The sequence below is a fragment of the Clarias gariepinus genome, chromosome 22 (assembly GCF_024256425.1).
Source record: "Clarias gariepinus isolate MV-2021 ecotype Netherlands chromosome 22, CGAR_prim_01v2, whole genome shotgun sequence".
Classification (NCBI taxonomy): Eukaryota; Metazoa; Chordata; class Actinopteri; order Siluriformes; family Clariidae; genus Clarias; species Clarias gariepinus.
The window spans coordinates 8,374,104-8,398,017 of NC_071121.1; the positions used below are offsets into that span (position 1 = coordinate 8,374,104).

Here is a 23,914-nt window from a genome sequence, read left to right on the forward strand (position 1 = left end):
TGCTAATAAAACCCTTTTCAAATTAGGCACTTAACACCTTAACGATGGAGAATATCCTCATACCTCAGACCTATTACCTTAGACTGGTCAACATGTCAATTAGAGATTAAAATTTTATCCAAAACAGAAAGTCATGCAAGAGAGGCTTTGCCCTTCCTTGGCACTAATGACCGTCTTTGCTTATCCACCGTGAACCTGAGACCACTCACTGCATTCCTCCATGTTTCAACAAATTAAAGTCTGCTCTCAGACAGATATGATGTAAAAAATATCTAAATAAATAAAAAATTAGACTGGCTGTACCGAGGGCCAAATTGCTTTTGCCCGTCGTTGTTGATTTGACTTTCAGCTCCGGAATGACACTGAGAAAGCCTCGGATGCCCTTAAAGTTAATAAGAGCTTGCTGCCTATGAGTCACAGGCAATATTGAAAACTGACAGAGCTTTGGCTCTGAAATAGCTCTACATACCACTGCTGACGGTCAGCTAAAAGCATAGACTGGACCCGTGTCCGCAGTGCAAATCAATACTTAAAGCTTGTTGAACTTACCCCCAGCTCAGCATTTGTCACTGTGACATCTACCTGGCTAGTATGTATAAAAAGATAAGCTAAAAAAAATGATCAGCCTGTTGTTCTTTAAGGGGTTATTCTTTTTTTCCAGCATGTTTTGGGTTTACTTGAGCTTTTATGTTTAAAGGGAAGGTCATGGCGAATTAATGCAAAATTAAATATCTTGACTGATCACCTTTATCCTGATGGTGACGTTTGTATTTTGTTAGGCGGATGTGCTCTCTCAAGATGACTCCACCAACATTCACAGAGCATGATTTGCATTTTGCACTGGATAAATTTGTGAAATCATATACTATAAATTTTCCAGTCAACAGAGCTCACACCACCTTCAAATTTATGTAAGAATTTTTGAGTAATTTGTTCCCTCACCAACTGAACATCTTTTTGAAGAACAGCTATAATTTCATCCAGTACAATTGCAGAGATTTGTAGAAAATGTGCTGATCTTTTGGTGGGATGAATAAGAAAATATGTGCATTGAACTAATTGTATTAATCAGAAGATTTACCAAACCGTACTCAATGTTTAAATCGGTCAGTTTAGAGTGAATTAAATAAGTGTTGAATTGGTAGGTTTACTGAAAGCACACATGAAAAAACAAACATTAAACATGATGCCTCTATCAGACTTACATGAATTTTCCTTATTTTCTTATTTTAGTTTACAGTTTAGATGAACTGTCTTTCTCAAGACAAACAGGCATAATATGGCCCTCAGGAGAATGCACACTTTCAATGATCAATTCATGTGGCACAGTTACTTAAATGAGAGTACAGCAGCTAGACGCCTGTTAGAAGCCTGAGATAACTCAGAAAGCTGGCACTTGGTGCTTGCAGTGGAAACAGAGCATTCTGTGCTTAAAGGGCTTTGAAATGAGGCCAAAATAAATCTCCCAGTGATTAGAAAAGGCAAGTGCTAAAGCTGGAACTGTACGTCCTCTTTCACTGCGCCTTACAAATAAAGAAGGCAAAGACACCTCTGAAGCAAACGGTATTGATCATTAAGAATAGATAGCTGCTGGACAATGATAAAAGAGCAACTAACTACTATTTGAAAATGTTTGCAAAACTAATAACAGGCACATTGCAGTTGCTTTTGATGATGAGAATTTTAAATTGAAAGTCTGATGCAACATAATGAAATTAAGTAGTAGTTTCACTCAGACATACAGAGAAAGCTCTCCAAGTCTAACCATATGATCAAGGCCATATCTATTAATCCAAATTGCTCCAAATGATCTCTTCAAAACATTCAACCATCAGTTTAGTTTCCCCCGACTGACTGGATATATTTAAAACTGCACAGCTTTAATCTAGTGTCTTTTTTGTGTCATCTGTTTAAATGTCAATCCCAGAGCTCCTACACAAAGAGAGAATGTATGTGTAAGAGACACTTACTACATTTAGACATTTAAGCAAACTTTATCAGCCCTGTTGCAAGATCAGAGATGTTTTGACTTGGCGGAGAAGGTGCAGACACGACAACGAGACGAGAAGTCTACTGTTACCTGCATAATGCAACGGGGCATCTTTATCCAGCGCTATCAGCGGAGGGTCCAGCAGAACTTTGTCATCGTTTTCCGTCACGATTCCGTGATACGTCGTCTCGATCCATGGCTTATGTTTGTTGACTGTAAAGAAAGAAAGAAAGTAGTAGTAAGAAACAGCTACAAGTATTAATAGATTTAATAATTATTAAGCTACCAACTGTATTTATTAAAAATATTTTCTGAGAAAGCACTCAACAATTTCAGCTTATAAAAAAGTCAGGTCATGAAACTAGTAAAGTAACTCTTTCTCTGTACAAAAGTACTACTCAGCATAGTCTCTATCACAAGCCATGCACCAAAACCAATTCTCGAATCCTCTTTAAAATCCTTTTTGTCGCAAATGATTGAATGTTTGTTTTCAATGCTGGTTTCCTCTTCTTTCAACCTGTCCACCCGCCTGTGCAGTTTGAGTTTGTCAATGGTGTAATTTTTTTTGCATGTTTTGCGACAATGACATAAAAATCATAAAAATCTGTAGCACAGTGGGAGACCATCAACTGTGACAAAGAAGATTTCCATAGATAAATTTCAAAAGTATTTGAGATTTTGGTTCAACGATGGCTCAAATGCATGGCTTGTGATGGAGACTATGTTGTGTAGTACCTTTGTATAGGGAAAGAGTTACTGTATTAACATTAATCAATCAATTAATCAACATTTATTTATAAAGCACCTTACAGCAACCTAAGTTTAACCAAAGTTTTTCACAGCATAAAAAAATTACTATAAAATGGCAATAGATTGCAAATAGAAATAACACACAAACACAAAACAAAATAAAGCACATAAAATTTAATAAAAATTATTTAACAAAAGACATAAAACTGAAAATATTAAAAGCCATTCTAAATATGTGCTTTAAACAAATCTTAAGTTTTGTCTTAAATCTTAAATCTTAAAAATTAATCTTAAATCAATAAGATATGTTATTCGGTATAAGTTATACGATGTTATAAAATATCAAAAGCCATTCTAAATAAGTGAATCTTAAACAGAGGCAGGTCATTAATATAACGTACAATTTTAAAGATCTTCATCATTTAATAAAAAAGGTAAATTGTTTTTTTAAGGTTTGTTCTTCATAGATTTGTTTTATCCTTTTTTTTTTTTTTTTTACATATTTCACAATTTTCCCACTCCACTGTCCGCCTGCATCTAAATATATTTATAACCAAGTTTTTAAGCTTCCCCGGTAAGAACTGGACATAAAACCTGACATAAATTCCAGAGTAAGATTACATCAACCCCCTACTCAGAAGGGAACACTGTGATTGCTTGTGAAAGGTGGAAACACCTGGCCTAAGCACACAGCAGTGAAGAAGAAAAAGACAGAGTTAAAGAAAAATCTAATTATTATTTTGGCCAGTATTAGCCTATATTACAAGCTTTTTAAAAACTATTCCTCTGAAATGTTCTGTCTATTGTCCTTTCTAAAATGTTATCATCCAGGATTAGCACTAAGTACATGCTATTACATGCCTAGCCCTAGTCTCATTTCCCAACATTGGAAACTGTGTGCTTCAATATGATAACCCAGAAAAACATATTTATATAAGCAAGGGCAGACTAATTAGGTCTGACAGATGCAATTGCATTGTTCAAATGAGGAAATAAAGATGAAGGATGCCGACCCCAGCGTTCACACTAATTGTTCAGAATATGTAACAAGTGTTGAGTTGGTTAGTGCCAATTCCTGTGCTTTCGAGCGTGTTGAATAAGAAAAAATAAAGTGCAGCATATACAACCAGCTCATTAGTGTTGCCGGCAGGATGCATAAACCGGTGGAGCAGAAAACCAGGCAAGTCTGCGTTTCGGCTGTAGATGTTGCCGAATGTGCTGTCACATTCAAAGCATCAGGACACACAGTGCTGAGGGGGAGGTGACGGGCACGCTGCTCGTTTCTACAGCTAATGGGCGTTCATGCCTGAATGCGAATGCCTCAGCAGGTCCTGAGAAAAATGCAAAGCCTTTTACAGTGCTGAGCCGAATACAAACAGGCAATATTGACAACAGGACAGTGGCAGGAAACAGAGGGAGCTATCCACACATCCGGTCAGCCAACAGATGTTCAATACAACTCAATCACAGGGTACTGCCAAAATTTTCACATATAAGCGCTGATAGCAACTCCTCTCTGAAAATTAATTCTTTAAACGTTCAGTGCGAGTCCAACCACAAAAACATGACAAAAAAATAAACAGCAGAAAAAATTATCTCGATCTTGGTTATGCTGACACCAGGATTTTTATCGTACTTATATACAATGATATCACTTTCTATTCCTTTAACACTATGTTACATCCCATAATGCATCAAGATTATGCACTGAAATGTTTGTTCCGCCATTCGGAATTTGTACTTGGTTTGTATCTGATACATAATAAAAAAATTTATTTAGCCAAGTCCATAATCTTACCACACTTAATGTAAAAGTTTGACATTAATACTTAAGAGCGTATGAATGTCAAATCTGAAAAAGACCCCAAAGTTCACAAGTAAATCTATTCAACATGTCCTTATGAAATACAGCTATATTTATGTAGGCTACATATGGAATGGTGACATGGCCAGCAGGGGATATACTTCGTGCAGCTGCTCTTGCCAGCAAGCATGAACAGATCCGGGTGATTTATGAGCCAAGCTTGTCCTCAGCGAATTATAGGTAAAGCTGAGGACACATGATTAGGGCTGCAGTACCGTCTGTGACATTTAATGAGGGCAATAATAGTATATTATAAGAAATAATAATAATACAAGAAATTATAATCAGCTTTGTTCACTGTTTTCGGGAAAGACTTGTCAAAATGTAATTCAACCACAATACACAGTAAAGCTTAAAATACACACGAGTAAAATTTACATATAAATATTATCATGCACTACTGCTCTTAGCTTTAAAGCTTCATATTAACAAAGTACGTTTTCCAACAGAGTTTAAGTGCTGAGATTAAGAGCTTGTTTGTCAGCTGTGATCAGTCACATAAATCGTCTTAACTGCAAAGCTAACGTGCTGACCGGCGCTGCAGTTGATTGTATTGGACAGGCGGTTAGACTAGACTACTTTATATGTACCCTAATATTGCATTTTTAATGGTAATAACAAGCCAGTTGGAATAAAAATGCATAATATAAACACTTCAGCCAGGACAGTCTGACCCAGAATGAGAGCTAATGAGAGATAATCTATTTGATGGGTAAATATTAGCCATGTAAACATTTGATCTGAAAGTTTCTGCATGTTTGCCCCACATGGAGGTGATGATGAGGTTCCAAGAAGGAAATTTCCTTTCAATTCCTGATCAGTAAACTTACAGTCTTACAGCACTGATCGGCCTACATACAATACAATACAACCTATTATATACTTTTTCTATAATGATAGATGGATGTGTAAATATTTGTATGAACACTAAAAGAGTCAACACCATAAGACATAAACTAAAAATGTTTCACAATGAGTCCCTGAATGAAGGGAGGCTCAAAATCAAAAGTACCAGTCAGTATCTGGTGTGGCCACCAGCTGCTTGAAGTACTGCAGTGCATCTCCTCTCATGGACTGCCTATTGCGGACAGTCTGAGCACTAATGGAGGGATTGCGTGTTTCTGGTGTGACTCGGGCAGTTGTTGTGGCCATCCTGTACCAGTCACGCAGGTGTGATATTCGGATGTACCGATTCTGTGCAGGTGTTGTTACACGTGGTCTTCCACTGTGAGGATGATCAGCTGTCCTTCCTGTCTCCCTGTAGCGCTGTCTTAGGCGTCTCCCAGTGCGGACATGGCAATTTATTGCCCTAGCCACATCAGCAGTCCTCATGCCTCCCTGCAGCATGCCTAATGCACGTTCAAGCAGATGAGCAGGGACCCTGGGCATCTTTCTTTGGGTGTTTTTTACAGTCGGTAGACAAGTCTCTTTAGTGTCCTGCTTTTTTAGAACTGTGACCTTAAATGCCTACTTTCTGTAAGCTGTTATGGTCTTAACGACCATTCCACAGGTGCATGTTAATTAATTGATTATGGTTAATTGAACATGCATGGAAAACATTGTTTAAACCCTTTACAATGAAGGTCAAGTTATTTGGATTTTTACAACATTATTGTTGAAATACACAGTCCTGAAAACGGGATGTTTCTTTTTTTGCTGAGTATATAAGTTATTATATATTTATATATATTATAAATAAAACCTATGAGACACATTAAAGTGTAATGATGGGATCTTAACATACCTCCAACAGATTAAACACTTCAACAGCAGGCAGAGACACTTTGTGCCGGTCAAACAAGTTTTGTTTTGTTTAAGATCTGATTAAATACATGTTAACACACACCTTTCTGATCAGCATCCAGGTAAACAGTGAAGTTGGAATTTCTAATCAGAATGATTTCAATCAGATTGAATTTATTTAAATGTAGTTACTGGATACTTCACTAGTAAAAGTAAACTATTATTGTTGTTATTTGCTAAATGCAGTGACAGGAGCCGTGGTGGTTCACACAGAATAGTTTTGAAATAATGCTTTTTCAGTGAATGCTGGTAAACGTCTGCAAAAAAAGACAGATTGGTTTCTAAAAAGCAACACCACACAGTAAGTCCCTGACTTATGAGCGAGTTCCGTTCCGAGAGCACATTCATAAGTCGGATTCGTTCTTAAGTCTGACAAAGTGAGTCGTATATGCGTTTGACACGAATATATAATTTAAAGCATACCAATGCACTTGACTGAATCTGTCTCCTTTTTGCCAACATGTGATCTAAAACCGTAATTACATGTAAGGCTTTTAAACATGATTAACAAGTCAGCTGGCCTTTTATAAATTTAACCCGGGAGAGAGGAACAATGCTTCATGGTGTTTACTCAGAGCTGTTTTCCACTGTATTAGACTGTGAACTCTATTTTGTTAGGAAATTTTCAGAGATTAGGATTATTTACCATTGGCATAGATTTACGGGATAGCCATTTTCAATCATCGTGCTTCCCGACTGATTCATTGAAACCGATGAGGCCGACTCATTTCAGCAATATGTGGTACTATGCTTCCCTTAAAGATAGTCAGTAGTCGCACCACTGTTAATGATATCATGTGACCATCAGAGGAGTGGCATATATTTTTCATGTTGAAGTGTGTATACATTTTTTGTGCCCCTATATATAATGTTGCTGTTTTGTTTATGACATTCAAAACAAATAAATTAAGTTTTTACACTGTTTTACAAAAATGATCAAATTGACTGACATGCACTGTTACTGAGGGAAAAACTAATTCAATTCCAGTGCTCTCAAGAGTCATTTCTGCGCCAGTCTATCTGATATCAATCAGTGATCACACTTATCAATTTCGGAACACTAGGCTTTGAGGCCCTGTAAAGGTATAGTGGTAGGAGGTATACTGGTGGGAGAAAAACAAAGGACACTGAATCATACCCTCCTGCAAAGCTGCTGCACATGACCACGGGTTCTAATCTCTTTAAGGCGGCTTCATTGTTCCTTCTTTTGTTTTGACTTCATAGTCGAATTTATTTTCCTGGATAAACTTCAGTTCCATACTTTCTCACCACAAGTAAATAAATATATCATGAAATTAGATTATATAATTCATCTAATGAGTTCATGAGGCTGATGAAATAAGTTTAGTCTGAGCAAAACCTTTGCACACGTTGGGTTTAAAAATAAAGCATTTATTAAAGGTTAATAATGTTTCAATTAGCTTCTAATTTCAGTGCCTCGTTTTTTAACTCATGTGGTGAGAAGAGAGAACAAAATTATGTTTTCAAAAACTGCAAAAAAAAATGGCTGCCATTACGTTTAGTTAGGGATACAAAACACAATGGGGTTAAGAAACTTGTAATTAAACACAAGGAATAAAAGCCTCTGTAATTTTCTAAATTAAAATACTCATCTATTTATTTATTACTAATAAGTAAATAACATGGAGTGCCTTTCTGTGGGTGACACACACTCCCGAGTAATTACGTCTGCACCAGATCTCAACGGCAGGAGGCTTTCGATTAAGACTTCTACCAAATGTGGGGAAAAAAAATCTGAAAAATCATTTAGCTACTGTATATTTAATATATAAACTTTTACTGTTTTACTGCTTTGTTCATGTTCAGACCTGCATTTATATTCAATCTCCAGTTCTAAGTTCAAGTACAAATATTCGCAGTAGTTGGTGATAAGGTGTCACAAGGCCAATAATAAGAAAATCACTGCGCTGGTGAATCATGTAGCAGTCTCAACAACGTGCCACTTGGTCCTCTATCAGAACAGCTAACTTTACCATACTCCAAAGGTCAGTGCAAATGAGTTACTTAAAGTAAAAATGCTAAATAGGCTGAACGTGTGGGTGACTGGGGGCACTCTGATGTGGTGGAAAAAACAATTTCAAGATTGCCGCTGCTGCTGTTGCCCATACAGCGATGTGGTATGGCACCCTGCCAACATCACCCACTCACTCATTCTACATGAAGAAATATCCTGTGCATGTGCTATTACCATCACCATAAAGCCCCCTGACCAACAGCCATGCGGGACAAAGCCCCCACAGGAGCACAAAGCACATTGAGCGCTTGACAACTCATAAACAGACCACAATAGAAGACATGATGAAATACTCAAATGGCATTCTTCTCTGCTCATTAGAAGAGTAGGCCGCATGAAGAACATCTGACTGTAATGAAATTTGAGCTACAAGACTGTAGAAATCATTAAAGCGTTAAAAACACAGCTGTTTGTCCCAATGAACAAGCTGAGAAATCTTTAATTATTTTTGCTGTGGTTTGCTCAGACATCCACAGAAGACTAAAGCTTGATTAGGAAGGTGAGATTCACAATCTAATTGCACTTGTCTGCTAAGGTCAGTGATGATCAACAACTGGATGATTTCCCGTTTTATTTCATGTAAGCTTCCATTTCAGTAAAGGGTCATGCACTATAAAGTGCTATGGGCATTGGTGGCTCAATGGTAGTTTTTTTTTTATTATTCAATTTAATTTTATTTATATAGCGGTTTAACAATGGTTATTGTCTCAAAGCAGCTTCGCATAATTAAAAAAAAAATATGGAAATGTGTATGCCTGAGAAAATGCTCAGGTTTAATTCCATCCCAAACCCCAGCCACTGGATGTAATACCAATATTTTATCTTTAAAGAGATAAAATACTACTTTGTCCAGATGTTTTTCTAGGCACCAGAATACACTACGGGAAGAAGGAATGCTTGTAGAGACAGTGTACTACTTTGACATCCTTAACATTGTTCCAGATCAAGTACACCCTTCATGGCAACAGTAATCCATAATAGCAGGGGCCGTGTTCAGCAGCATAATTGTTAAGGAAATATTTGAAATACAAGACAAACATTTCCGGATGTTGATTGGGCCCCTAAAGTCCCGAGATTTCAATCCAATCAAGCGTCTGTGGGAGGTGCTGGATGAACAAGTCTGATCCATGGAGCCCAAACATCACTACTTACAAGACCTTCTGCTAATGGCGTGGCGCCATATACCACAGCACACCTACAGAGGTCATGTAGAGTCCATGCCTCAATGGGTTGGACTGTTTGTGGCGGCACAAGAGGACATACACATCATCAGTGAGCTGGTATTAACATTATGGTTGATTGTGTGTTTGCGTTTGTGTGTGTGTGTGTGTGTGTGTGTGTGTGTGTGCATATATAGCAGTCTCTTTAACATATAGGCATGCAAATGGTTACAACATACTAATATAGAACATTGTTAAGTACAGTTGATCTACCAATCACATCTGTCTAGAAAGTGATGCTTTAAAAGGTTGTGATACTTTTATCATTTCAATGTAAAAATTAATCCATGATCCATGAGGAACATTAAAAGTAGCCTAGCTTTTGAAAAAAGACCATTTCATATATTTGACCTTGGTGTGACCTTAAACCTGTTTGGATTAATTTCAAAATCTAATCAGTTCATCTGCTGGATAAAGTGGTAACTCCATATAAATTATGTATGGATCAAGATGGGTAGATGAACAGACAGAAAAAAATGATTCCTTGCTTATTCAGTAATACGGACATCAAATTGTTTAGCTGTTTATTAGATACTGTTGATTTTTTTTTTTAGCTAAGAAGAAAAAGGTAACCAAAAACCTTTACAATGAGTTTGCACAAAGTAAAAAAATGATTTTAAAAAAATCCTTTTAAGGGCATTTTCTTATCTAGGTTCAAAAGCCAAAAAGGCATTCACATATCGTAATAGGAAAAAAAAAAAACCTAAAATGTCACATTGTAACACGAAGAAGAAAATGTTTCAGTTACAAATGCTTAAATCCTTTCTTTTAATAACAGGCATAATTGTTTCCTTTCCAAGACATCATGATCATGATGAATGTTTTCCCGCCCTTAGCCTTATGACCTCTGATGCTTAGATTAACTACCAGATTGTCTTTGGTTCATGGAAAAAATACAAAATGACACCACTTACTCCTCATCAAATCTGCATGGAGGCCTGCAGACTGAAATTAACAGTTAATGATTGAGTATGGAGACATGCATGGCTGGGAGCGGTCCATGACCGTGTTGCGGAAATTAAGCATAAAGTCACTGCCTGAACCTACAGGGCTTCTGTGTGTTCAGGGCAAGGCATTGTGCATGGGCATGCGTGTGTGTCGGCGTGTGGGTATGGGTGTGTTTGATAGCAGAGGTAAATAAACCCTGACGACCAGAGGGAAGCGGAGGCATCCGGAACAAGCCTGTGCGGCAGCCACCCGCTGACTGCTAACCTCAGCATTTCAGGTTTTAGATAAGTGCTAGCAGCGAGAGAGATGTCCAACACGCATTCATTCTGAATGTTATCCAATGCAGACGCACATTCAGCCCACTGCATTCTGTCAGACTGGAGCTCTTACTGTTATCAAATACTGCAGTGTTATACAAGCAGTGAGGAGCTCCAATTCAAAGCTTGTAGCAGAGAAAGAGAGAGAGAGAGGGAGAGAGAGAGGGAGAGGGAGGGAGAGAATGTTAGGGATGAGGGATCCAGCTGATGAAACAGCAGGCTATCTATGGATATCCACGGTATGCGAGTCTGTTTCCCGACCGTGTCAGCTCAAAGACATTTAATCCTATAATAGGATGCTGCTGTTTCATTCACAGACAAGGTCATGAACTAGCACAATTTGAACTTACTGCAGTAGTGTGTCACATTTGCTATACAAAGTGCCTTAGGCATGAGGATCCAACACTGCTGTACAGACCAATCCCAGCCCATTAATCAAAACTTATAGACATGTCTAGGCCAGAAATAATTTTCCAATCCCATTGGACTGTCTTTACATTCCACCATTTAAAAAAAAGGTTGACTTGAAGGGGGAAATAAACCTAAAGGGGGGCGGGGGACGGACGGATGAGATTTGTGAATAATATGCATTGTTATGAATTGTATGTACTGTAACTTGTTTTATAAATGACAGTGGAGGCAGCAATTGGCAAACAGGGCAGCATGGTGACGCAGTGGCTAGCGTTACCGCCTAAAGATTATTGGTTCGGTCTTGAGCTCGGGTTACTGTCCTTGTGGCTTTTGGTGCTCCAATCCAATGCTTGAAGTTAGATCCTGTAGTTATGTCATCTTTTACTTCTATGATTTTACCCTACAAAGTGGGAACATAGACCGTTCCACACTGTTCATCATTTCGTTTGTAAACCAGCTAACTGTGATAATTTTATTTTTTCTCTTAAAAACAAATGTTACACATTTAATACGTGAACATATGTGACTTCAAGCACTTGTACATGTATACTGCATAACTTATTTTGATTCAAAAAGAGTGACTTTGCTATTTCTTGATGCTTTGCACAGCCATGTTGAGCTGACTCACTCAGAGTTTAGGAAACCATCTCGAGAGTCTGTCGAGACGGAATTCTGATTTGAGGGGTTGTTTTTTCCTAGTTGGAGATCAGGTCCATGCTAAACTCCCCCTGTGTATGGATAGGGTGCAGTTCCGTCTCACGCCCAGACACCGTATCCAAGATTAACCCGTTACTGAATCAACGTAAATATATTTTGTTTAGTTTTCTGTAATTGGAACCATATAACCCAAGTATAATTAACTACAGTCAACTACAATTTGCACAATAGGAAACGGACACAATTAATGTTACCCAAGAGACATTTTAACCAAGTACAGCAATTTAACCAGCACCATAGTTGAACCCGACCATATTCAGTTGGCCACACAGAATAACTGCCTTTCAATCTAACTGCCTTGGTGCGTGTGTTAATGATGCTGACTGGGACAGAGATTACACAGTTAAGTCACTGGTCTTTCTTTGATAAATAATCTACATTATAGACAAAAGGAATTAGAGATAATATGAAATAAAAAAAATTACTGTTATAAAAATTAAGACAGATTTTAGATATTCACAGATTTTTAGAAATCTAAGTCTAAGCCTATTTTAGAAACACCTCTCTAAAATTTTCTGATAAAATGCATACACTTTACAGCACACAATCACTATTTCTAATCCACAAATGAAATACGAATCAACATAAATCATTATTAACTGTTTTGTTCATGTGCCACAGCACTCACTTGCACACTCTGACATGGACTCCTGATTTACTCAGAATGCCCTGACTTGCTCTGATCTTCTACAGTATGTGCACAATTTCTGCCTATACTGATTTATGGGTTACATAAGATTTAGTAGCTCAGGGGCGTTCAACTAATATCCATAAAGGTTCACAGTTGTATATAATTCCTTGCCTACAGAGATCTGTTTGTAACACTGAATGGTGAAACATTTAAACATTAGTGATTACATCATGGCTGTACTATTTAATGTAATTAAACATAGGGGTAAAAATCGAATCAATGATTACTTTGTGTTGCAATTCCTGTATCGCCACACTTACCTTTTTTTTGTACTATTAGTATTTATTTTCAATTAACCTTTGTGTTTGAGGTGGAAAAATTTTGCAGTTCCTCTATATTCCTACAGATACAAAGCATAATAAAGGCCTTAATAAATATAACACCATAACACAGAATTAATGTGAGCCGGGAGCTTGTTTCCATGTAACAAAATGTTCCCATCTTGGAGTGATGGGGGACAGTGACACCTGAAGTGTAGTCCTTATGCCCAGTCTGCTCCGTGATTTCATTTTTGTTGCTGTCTTGCAGACGACCTCACAAAGATAAGCTGTTGGAAATGATTTTAATCCACAACGTCAGCAGAGTTAAAGTTGTTACAAACAAACTTTGTAAGGCTGCATACATTATACAGAGTGGCCTTGGAGCATGTGAATTACATGTTGTGGTGTGCAGATGGAAGTGAATAGGAGACGATCTGATTATTTTTAAAAAATAAAACCCTCTGCAGACACTTAGTTAATAAAATGGGAAAAAAAAAATCAAATATATACTTTACACAGGAACCAAATCACCCGCGGCCCGTTGGTTGGGAACCACTGGTCTACACTATCTATTTTGTTGTTACAATACTATTTATAATCTATATAAAACATATTGCACATATCGTAGTAAATATTTTGTGATTCTCACTTATTACCTGATTTGACCTTATACATACACGTGTACCACAGGGCTTATTAATGCTCTTCTAATATCTCTTCCTGTATGCACAAAATGATCTTGATAACTCTCAAACATCACAGTTGTTTAAACCTCATTCCATTAGTAAATGTCCTTCTAAAAGGACAACCGATCACAAGGTCCATCAGATCAGCTTCCATCCTGTGCAGAAACTTTGCATTATTAATGAAGGACCGTTGATACTATTTAGAATAAGATTCCAGGTTTTAAATTGCTTAGATATGATCTGCTATTTCTGGTGGAAGCAGCGCAAGAACTATGCCGTGACATTCATCATATGCGTACATAACATGAGCTACGGCAACCACAGCCAATTAACGCCAACACTGCATCCCTGTTTACACCTTCGGTGCAAAGAGCCTGGAGATCTCACGAAGCACATGCACTGCGATCACAACTCCAATTCTGTCTACAGTAGAACCAAAAAAGTATCCGGTGATCTACACCTTAATGTGATGAGGAAACTGAATTTGCATCTTGATGACTGAATAGTTAAGACTACAAAGGGATTGACAAAGAAACCTTATATTCAAGGCAAATTTGCAACTGTGGCTTGACGTCTTCCTTGGGTTGAAATCCTTCCCGTGAGAATAAGCAAAGCACAATAGAACATTCAAATCTAGCATTACAAAGAGCTACATGGACACAAAGAACCCAGGGTGACTCAATGACACCCCATCTTCAGGATCAGCCCTTTCAGTCATCATATAAACATCAGTCAGCCCACCATCCAGCTTTTACTACTACGGAAACTCCATATTTGTTAGGTATGCTGGAAAAAAAACACAAAAACACACTCTTCCTACACTGATCATGCCTCCAAAAGGTTACGTGACTATCTGATGAGCAAGTTGTGCTACACGGTTCAACACCCACGCTGATTTATTTATTTATTTTTCAGATAAGAAGTTTGTTCAAGGCCCACACAAACTCGCTAATGACTCTGATCATAAGGCGTATCTAAAGTTTCAAGGCAACCAGAAAGGCCAACAAGCCAGGATGCAAATTGGTAACTGTCTTCGAGGCCACTTAAGTGCTTGCGTTTGGATGAAGAAATGGTAGCTGTTCTTGGTCACAGAGCATGGACTGTTCAGAAGCAAACCTGAAAATGAGGCAACAAGCCAAAACTCCTTCACACAGACTGAGTTGTTGGCCCCAGAAAGCTAGGCAGGGGGGGGTTCGTAAGTCCTCAAGGAACATTCTGTTTGTCCATTGCAGCAATCACAACACAGACAACAAGGCAAAGACAGGGTTTTGAGGAGGGTTGGGGGCAGGGCGGTCGTGAATAGGGCTCAATCTGGGCTCTGCGAGAGCCACACAAAGAGCCAGTGAGAGAGAAAGTGCAAGAGAGAAGGCTACAAAGCACAGAGCACTTTAAGCCTACCTGTGCCTAAAATACACACACAGGTCTTAGCTGTAGCTAATGGCTCTCTGGTTACCTGTTCCCATAGAGTCTTCACTTCTGACGCACTAGTGCGCAAACCAGCAAAGGGACGTATTTCCTGAAACAAAAACTTCTCTCCCGAGACTCACAGGTCAGACAGGATCGGAGCACACACTCGCTGTGATTTCAGTCGTGTGTTAATTACATTACCTTCCTATACATTTTCATCATTAAGGCTTCACCATTACCCTAATGAGAAACTCTCTGCATTCCCTACTTACACTCAGTGAATAAAAACGCAGAAAAATACAAGTCATTACGCAAAGCACAACCCATTAGGGCTCACACAGCAAGGATTCCTGCTTCTAGCCTTTAAGTAAACTCCAAACCACAAAACAATCATTCTGTTAATGAGTCCAGCATAGTCATGATCGCCACAGTATTAACTACAACTCATGTGATTCAAAGATGAATCATACTGCACGAGTACACGCCATACTATAAATGTAATATTCAACCCTTAATGACCCATTCGTAACATATCGGTGAATCCCTTCAGTGCTTAGTTGGGGTAAGAAAAGTCTGACGAATGCTGATTTTTTGGAAAATACAGGTCCAACAACAGCAGATAAAGGTTGTAAAAACTGCTGATTGATGTCATAACAGGTGGACCACTCGGCTCATCTGTGAAATTCAGGATTTAATTTAGAAAGCATGCGGAACAGCAGTGGGTTCACAGTGACGTGTTCGTTTTGGCACGCGGACGTAAGTGTAGGTCAAAAGCTCTTTGTTCTGAAATTTCAATCCTGAGATAAGCAGAGCGGAAAACTTGTGCACTCTGCTTGAAATATGCAGATGTAAAAAAAAAAAAACTAGCACCATATAGAGCTATTAATAAATTCTTAAAGCTTAAGACTCTAATAAGCAGCATTATAAAATAAATACCTTAATATATTAATTTATCTCTAATGTATGAAATCATTTTTATTTAAAGGTCCCATATTTTACTATTTCTTTAACAAAGGTCTCAGAGCTCTTTCCAATGTGTACCTGATGATGTCTCAGCTGAAAACGCCTCCAACAAGCTGGAGGAGGATATCTTCTTATATGAGGTCACATTAGGAGAAAAAAAATCTCATTGGCTTGTTTCAAGCTTAGCAAATACAAAAATGTATTTTATACACCTTGTTCTGGTTTGTGTACACACACTCAATACCCATCTTAAATTTCTTAGAATTACTGGGAGGTACATTTTGCACAATACGTCCCTTTTAAACTGGATGATTTGATTGTCTACTCTTTAAGTGCTGCTTAAAAGGTAGACAATGAAAGAGAACAAAAAATACTGAATCGTATTTTTTTGTTACTCACACCAATTTCACATCCACATTTCCCAAAGCTGCCAATTAAATTTCAACAGTTTCCCACACTTTAAAGCCCGAAGAAAAAAAGTAATGCCTCCCATATTCTCATATTTAGCAATTTCCATCTAGCATCAAGGTAAATTTCATTCCCCTGGCGTTGCTCAGTGAGATCTAATAAGCAGCCCTTGGCTTATATTTAGATTTTGAATGATGCAGCAGAAACAGCAAGGTGTTATTGAGGGTACTTTTAGTGAAGCATAACCGCATCATGAATATTTGATTGGCACTTGGAATGTTGATTTCAGCAGCGGGGATGCTTTGACATTAACCATCATGGCGCAGGGAAGAGAAGCCGCGTCGGGTGAAGCGTCCCCATTGAGTGTGAGCTGCTGAGACAGGCAAAGAGTCTGCCTGGGGGGCACGAGTGCTGAATATAAAGCTGTTCATAGCAAAGTTGGAAAAGTTTTGCACTGTTTAAAAGCTGGGTGATTATTCTAAAAAAGATACTAATAGGAAAACTATGGGTGAGGCAAAACTGGGCCAAATCCATCATTAGCAGTTGTCTAAATCATTGATTAATATATCAGGGCAATATTTGTGTTGTTGGGACATTGTTCTGTTTATAAAATATGTTCTATGAATTGGATTTTTTATACATAAATACATGAATAACCTCACAACTGTTCCTGAAGGATGTCTAAAAATCAGTCACACCAGCAGGAATGCTGTAAGCCTGGCATCTGGCGCAAAATAAAAATTTAGACTACAACAGTTTATGTAAGGATGCATGACAGAAGATCAGTGCACCGATCTTCATCTTGTTTGTCATGTTTCACAATGATGTACTGACAACAGTTTGATACGTCTTCTAGCTTAATATGTTGGCAATGAAAAATCTTTCAGGACAAACTGACACTATGTTAAACTATGTTAAAAAAATAAATAAATTTACACAACACCATAAGTCTTGCAGCAGCCTACTAATATAACTGGGTAGTGTATCTATATGTGTATAATCCATGCAAATAGCAGCCTGCTTATGCACAATGCATCATTATTAGTCCTTACTGATATTTACGAACGTAAAAAAGGACACGATTATTGGTTATTACAGATGGAAAGATAATTCTGCTCCAAATTGTAGCTGTAAAAAGTTACTTAATAACTCAGATGTCAAAAATTACATTTACTCATTATCTACACCGCTTATCTTGTACAGGGTCACGAGAGGCCTGGAGACTATCCCATTGGACTAAAAAGCTAACCTAGTTGTATTCAAATTTCTAAAAATTATTGACAATTAGTGATAAATTATAGCACAATTAACTTTTATGTGGTTTTCAAATTATTATTACTATTTTTGCATCACTAATAGATTGCTAGTAAACTCTATTTATTTTACTACTCCTTCCAACACAGTTCTCATTTCTATGTAAACAAGCTACTGCTGAGCCATGGCCTACCAGAGAAGAGCTGAGCAAGAGTTAGGTATCTTTCTATATGAGATCACATTAGGAGAAAAATCTGATTGGCTTAGTTAAACCATGGCCAATATAAAAATGTAAAAAAGCTTGGAATGTTTTTGGTATTTAGGTTTTTTTTTTTTTATTAGTACAGCAATCAAATGAAAGTCTTCAGACTGTGTAAATTTTTATTTTATTTACTTACTCCCTTATTGACACATTCATGACACCCCATCAGCATCAATTGAGACAGCACACATGAAAAATGAAAGATTTTTATGTGTGCGCATAAATTCCTACAGTGAGATGCTATGCTAGAACCAAAATGGTTTTATAACACTAACATCAAGTTACTGATTACTCAGTGAAGCACGCTAATTAAATACTGTGACCAGTTGTCACTTAAAATAATTAAGAAATTAGTCATGCAACTGATTAATTCACCAAACACCCATATGTATGAATAATGCTGTTATAAAAATCATATTTTATTAATAAATATACCACTGCATGTGGATTAAAAATGTTTTTGTCGGCATGCTGTAGACCTTTGTTGATCTCCAATACCCCGGTTATAGCCTGTACTCTTACTAGGGTGGCAAAGGAACAATGCTCTTTTCTAAGCTCTTTGAAAAACAGTATGAAAAAATATACTATCATAAAAAGCATCAGCTTCTTTCATTAACAAAAAAGTGCATTAATAATACACTACAGAGGCAGTCCTTTGTGGTTGGTAAAGATTATTTTTCTTTAGGTCCACACAGAATAAACAAAAAGCAAAAAGGGAGGGACATGAACGAAAACAACTGCTAAACATCACAATAGTAACCTGGTGGCAGGCCTGGATTTAGCTTCACATGTTCCTCGAGTGATAACAGTTGAGAAAAGAGCAGGTGTGCTGCAATAAACAGCTTTCGTCAAACAGGCTCTGTGAAAACCATTAAGAGCAATATATCCTTTAACAAAGCTCAGCAGATTGCAAAACCTAGTAGAGGTCTTTGATGTCCAGGAACTGGTGTAAAACCAGTAAGTGCTGACAAATCTTTGGAGATCCATCCATTTTTTTTAAATCTGTTTTTCATAGCTAGGAATAATAGTCAATAAAAATGCACACATTTCAAATAAATATCATTTGAAATAAGGATATGTATATCATGTTTTAAATATTATATTATTTATTCAGCACTGCACAGCAAAAAGTAAATGATTGATCAAAATATGGATGTTAAGGTCTTGCTTAAACGCATAATACGTTTTGTCATTTAAATTTTTTTTAACTAGTCAACAGACTATTTTCTTTCCTGTGTAATTCATGGATCCCTGAAACAAGACTAAAGGATCAGACTAGAAAACGCCTAATACCTACTTTAATATAATAAATATAAAAATTAATCTCGGCATGTTTTTAACACTGTGCTCTCAGTCGATTTCACTAAGCCTACACAAAGCCTACAACATGACCTTCATCTTTCTTTTATGCAGGAAGAATAAATCGAACATTTAAAAACATCCTGTATGGAAATATCACAGGAACATCAGATCATGCTGTAAGCTTTTTCCACACCAGTGCCAGGACAGGACAACACCACAATCCAGCTTTCCTCCAGTTTCCTGACTGCTAGTCTCTAGTTGTGCATTCCCAGCTGCTACACATGGCGACTACCTTATGCTTGACAATTATTGCCACGCTTCAACCCATTTCTCGAAAAGCTATGTCAATGGGTTTGGTTCAAAATCGTATTCCCTGTTCAATTCACTGGCTTGGGTAATGTGAAACGTGACACGTGCAGGCCATACGTTATCTTAATTTGACATGTTGAACCCATACGTAACCTTAACATGACATGTGTAACAGATATGATCACATACTTTTGGGTCTGATTTTTTATATTTTAAAACATATATATATATATATATATATATATATATATATATTGTGTTTATACATTATATTTATATAAAGGTGCAAAGCAGAAAAATGCGCAATGTTCCAGTGGATATAAGAGGATGTCCTAACTGTCAGGGTCAAATAAACCACCTGGATTTGCAGATACTGTTATATCAGGAAAACTGTTCAACTGTTAAATGTATAGATATTTACACATACAGATATATATACCTTTACACAGGTATGTTATTCGAGTTATTACACATTATCAAGGTACATAATCGCCTATTCATGTAAAGCAAAATATGCATACTAAATGAAACAACATGCCTCAAGGTCCCACCCCAGAGACATGATGAAGGACAGATTGCGTAGCATTTTCTTTTCTTTTCCAGAGAGTCTACAACCCCCAAAACTTTTTTTTTAGGTTTAAATATTACAATATTATGAAGCCCTGGCTTCTGATGGGTCTATTGGTGCCAGTTGATGCACCTGCAACCAAGGCCTGCTAAAAATGACACTCCCCCATTATCAACATCATCATCATGACAAACTAACTTTTTCTTTAAAAAAAAAAAAAAACCTCCAAAAACCTGATCCAGGATCTGCAATGCGTAATGAGGATTTACCCCTGAAAGGGTGCGCAATGTTATTTGCGTCCAATTAATCACGACTGCTTCAACATTGCTCGCCCTGAAAACGATATGTTATGAGATATAAGAGCAGGAATCAACAACAACAAATTAGGACAGTGTGTAAATAAATGAAGCACATAATAGATTACAAAAGCTTGTTGTGCGCGCGTGCACACAGAGAGAGAAAGAGAAAGAGGAGCTCGAGCGCAGGCAGGGTGGTGGCGGAGTCACACTGATTGTAACGGACGTTTCAATAACCTGACCATCAACACGGAAAATACATAGAATGAGATGATGTTAAGAAATGAAATAAGGCGACACTGTCTTGTAGAAAGTCTTATATCCAAGTACTCTTACATTCTGTGTGTGTATATATATATATAAAAGCGCACTGTTTCACAGACAATTCGGCATCTTGTCAGCAACACCGTCCTTTCCGTTTAATAAGGAATTAAGCCATTTAGACGGCACTTGAAAAGATTTATCTATATCTGAACACGGGAATAAATAACTAAATCCCAGCGGATTAAAGCTCACCTTTGGCTGCCTCCACCGTGGATAACAGTCCGAGCAGCAGCAGCAGCAGCACTCCGCCCGCTGAGCACCGAGGCATGGACCTGCCGTTCCTCATCCCGCAGTTTTGCTTGAAATAAATAAAAAGAAAGCTTAAAAGCTGGCGCTTCCCTTCCCCTTCCTCCTCTTACACTTCGCCTTTGTTTAAAAAAAAATCAAAAATTATCCAGGAGATGTATCTCGGGTGACGGTGAGAGCTGTAAGATGGCTGCCGCGCAGCTCCGCCGCTTCAACGACTGCGCGCTCGCGCTCTCCGTCTCTCAGTTCTGCGCGTGAGTGACGTCACGCCTGTTATTCTCACTGCACGAGCTGATTATACTTACTGACCACAAACACAGCCGCGCAGCAAATAGCTTCTGTTTTTCTTTTTTCATTCATTGATACTGGCGTTGTTTATCAAGCTGCGATGTGACCACGGGGTCTTAAACTACGTTTGTTGCAAATTTCATCATCTATTGGATTTAAGGGGCGGGGCCACAGGGTGCTCTAATGGGTGGATTTCCACCCTAATTGCCAACTCACTCACTCACGCTTTATCATGTATACTGGATCGTGGGGAGCCTGGACTGAGTGCCAATCCATCACAGGGCACACACATGCAGTCACACACTACAGGCAATTAGCCTAAATTGCATGTCTTTTGGACTGAGGGAGGAAACCAGAGCACCCAGAGGAAACCCACCAAGCACAGTGAGCACATGCAAACTCCACAAACCAAACCTTTGACCCTGGAGGTGCGAGGCGACAGTGCTAACCACTATGCCACCGTTCCACCAATTGCTGGCACAGCTTACCCCAAATTAATTCATTCAATTATCTCGTACACTGCATCTATCTGGAGCCTATCCCATTAGACTTAGAGCATGAGGCTATTACACCATGGACAGGGTGCCAATCCATCGCAACAAAGACACACACACACACACACACACTACAGGCTATTTGGAAAGGCCATTGAAAATAATCTGCGAACTGCATGCACAAAAACTTGAGGCACAAATCGAATCCGGACTCTAGATGTGCGAGGCCACAGAGTTAACTACTACGCCGCCATGCCATCACAAGGTGCTAATTAATTGGAACAGACATACACACACACACACACACACAAGCATTTTGGACAATTTGGGAATGCCAACAAATCTAATCTGCATGTCTTTAGACTGTTTAAGGAAACCGGAGCACCCGCAAGAAACCCACCAAGCAGCAACAAAAAAGATCATGCAAACTCCACTCACACAGACCCAAGGTTGAAATTGAAACCTTATCCCTGGAGGTGCGAGGAAACCGGTGCTATCCACTGTGCCACTGTACCGCCTCTGACCCCAAATTATATTATCTTATATTATTATGTCATTATATGTGATTATATTATATAATCTCTGAATGGGTGGCAGAGCAGCTTTGTGGTTAGCACTATCACATTGCACCTCCAGGGTCAGGGTTCGATTTCGGTCTGTCTGCATGAAGTTTGCATGTTTAAAATTTCCTACATGGTCATTAAAGTCTATCTATCTATCTATCTATCTATCTATCTATCTATCTATCTATTTATCTATCTATCTAATTGGCATTCCCAAATTGTCCATAATATGTGAAAGACAATCAGGCGTTGAGCTGGGAACCAGACCCCTTGTGTAACTCCCATAGAAATAGTACACATATTTCCAGAGTGCAGAGAATTCTATGCCTGATGTGCTGGATGGCACATGAATGGATCAAAAACACCAAAAATAAAATTGTAACTGATGGTGAATTTAGTTCATCACTATACAAATATGGTGGTTCCATTAAGCACTATTCTGTAAAGTCACTGTACTATTACAATTAATTTTGCAAATGCAGCATTTTGGCTGGCTTACTCAGAGGCATAATGATGCAGCAGGGAGTGTTGCTGGCTCACAGCTCCAGGGTCCACAGTCCAATCCTGAGCTCTGATTATTAAGTGTGAAGTTTCCTTTATTCTCCTTGTGTCCACTGAGGTTTCCTCCAGTTCTTACCCCTTTTTAAATGACATGCTGATAGATTACCAAATTAAAATAGATGTTTATTGGTGTTTTTAGGTATATGCATAAATCCCCACTTTTAAACTGAAACAAAAATGTAAAAAATACTTTACTTGGCACTTTGCTTTCCACAGTCTCGCTCACACACCTACACTTAGTGTTCATTGGCCAGGTTTTTTATTGTTACTGGCAACATTATAATTACTGAATAAACAAAGGTTTACTGCAGGTACAAGTACAGTCATGTAATAAAGAATAACACTGGACTGTTTTAATGTTACCAGAAAACAATGATAGCAACTATCATGGTAAGGAAGACATCACTCAGTATGACTGCAAATCAATCCCTGCTATTTGATTTATTCAAATGAGGATTGGTTTCCTGTTGAGGCCGGTTCCTCTCAAGGTTCCTTCCTATTGCCATCTCAGGGAGTTTTTCCTTGCCACCATCGCCCACAGCTTGTTCATCAGGGTTGATCTGACAATTGTGATTTATACATATTATACATATTTCATATTGATTTCCCTATTTTTTTGTGTTATTTTAACCATTGTTAAAAGGACTATATAAATAAAATTGAATTGAATTGAATTACTAGTAATCTGGAAAAGTGATCAGTTCTTATTGCAAATTAACTTCATTAGACCTTTAATGAGTTTTTATTTAAAACATAAGTGCAACAATAGAACATCAATACATTGAGAATATTTCTAGCACTGGTCCAAGTATGCTTATGTCTCTGAGACCTGTACATTGTAATGCATAGATACTTGTGGAGATGATTGTTTCACTACCAATATGTGCATATTTTCTTCTAGATTTGTTTCTGTAGTTTCTCAATGGTAATGTAACCACTACTTAACATCCATCCAAGACAACACAAACATTTGGGAT

At 37.9% G+C, this 23,914-nt stretch overlaps 1 protein-coding gene across 4 annotated transcripts in view; it reads right to left on the reverse strand.

The window, feature by feature from the left end:
• Nucleotides 1-21,350, reverse strand: part of clstn1 (calsyntenin 1) — a 38,539-nt gene extending 17,189 nt beyond the window's left edge. For 2 of the 4 annotated variants that reach the window (XM_053482458.1, XM_053482456.1), the window contains exons 1-2: nt 20,978-21,350; nt 2,081-2,203 (exon numbers count right to left, since the gene is read on the reverse strand). In XM_053482458.1, the coding sequence (XP_053338433.1) occupies nt 2,081-2,203; nt 20,978-21,071 (217 nt within the window). In that variant the 5' untranslated portion in view covers nt 21,072-21,350. The remainder of the gene's footprint in view (nt 1-2,080; nt 2,204-20,977) is intronic. The other 2 variants (XM_053482459.1, XM_053482457.1) reach the window with 1 other exon arrangement.
• Between the last annotated feature and the right edge of the window lie 2,564 nt (nt 21,351-23,914).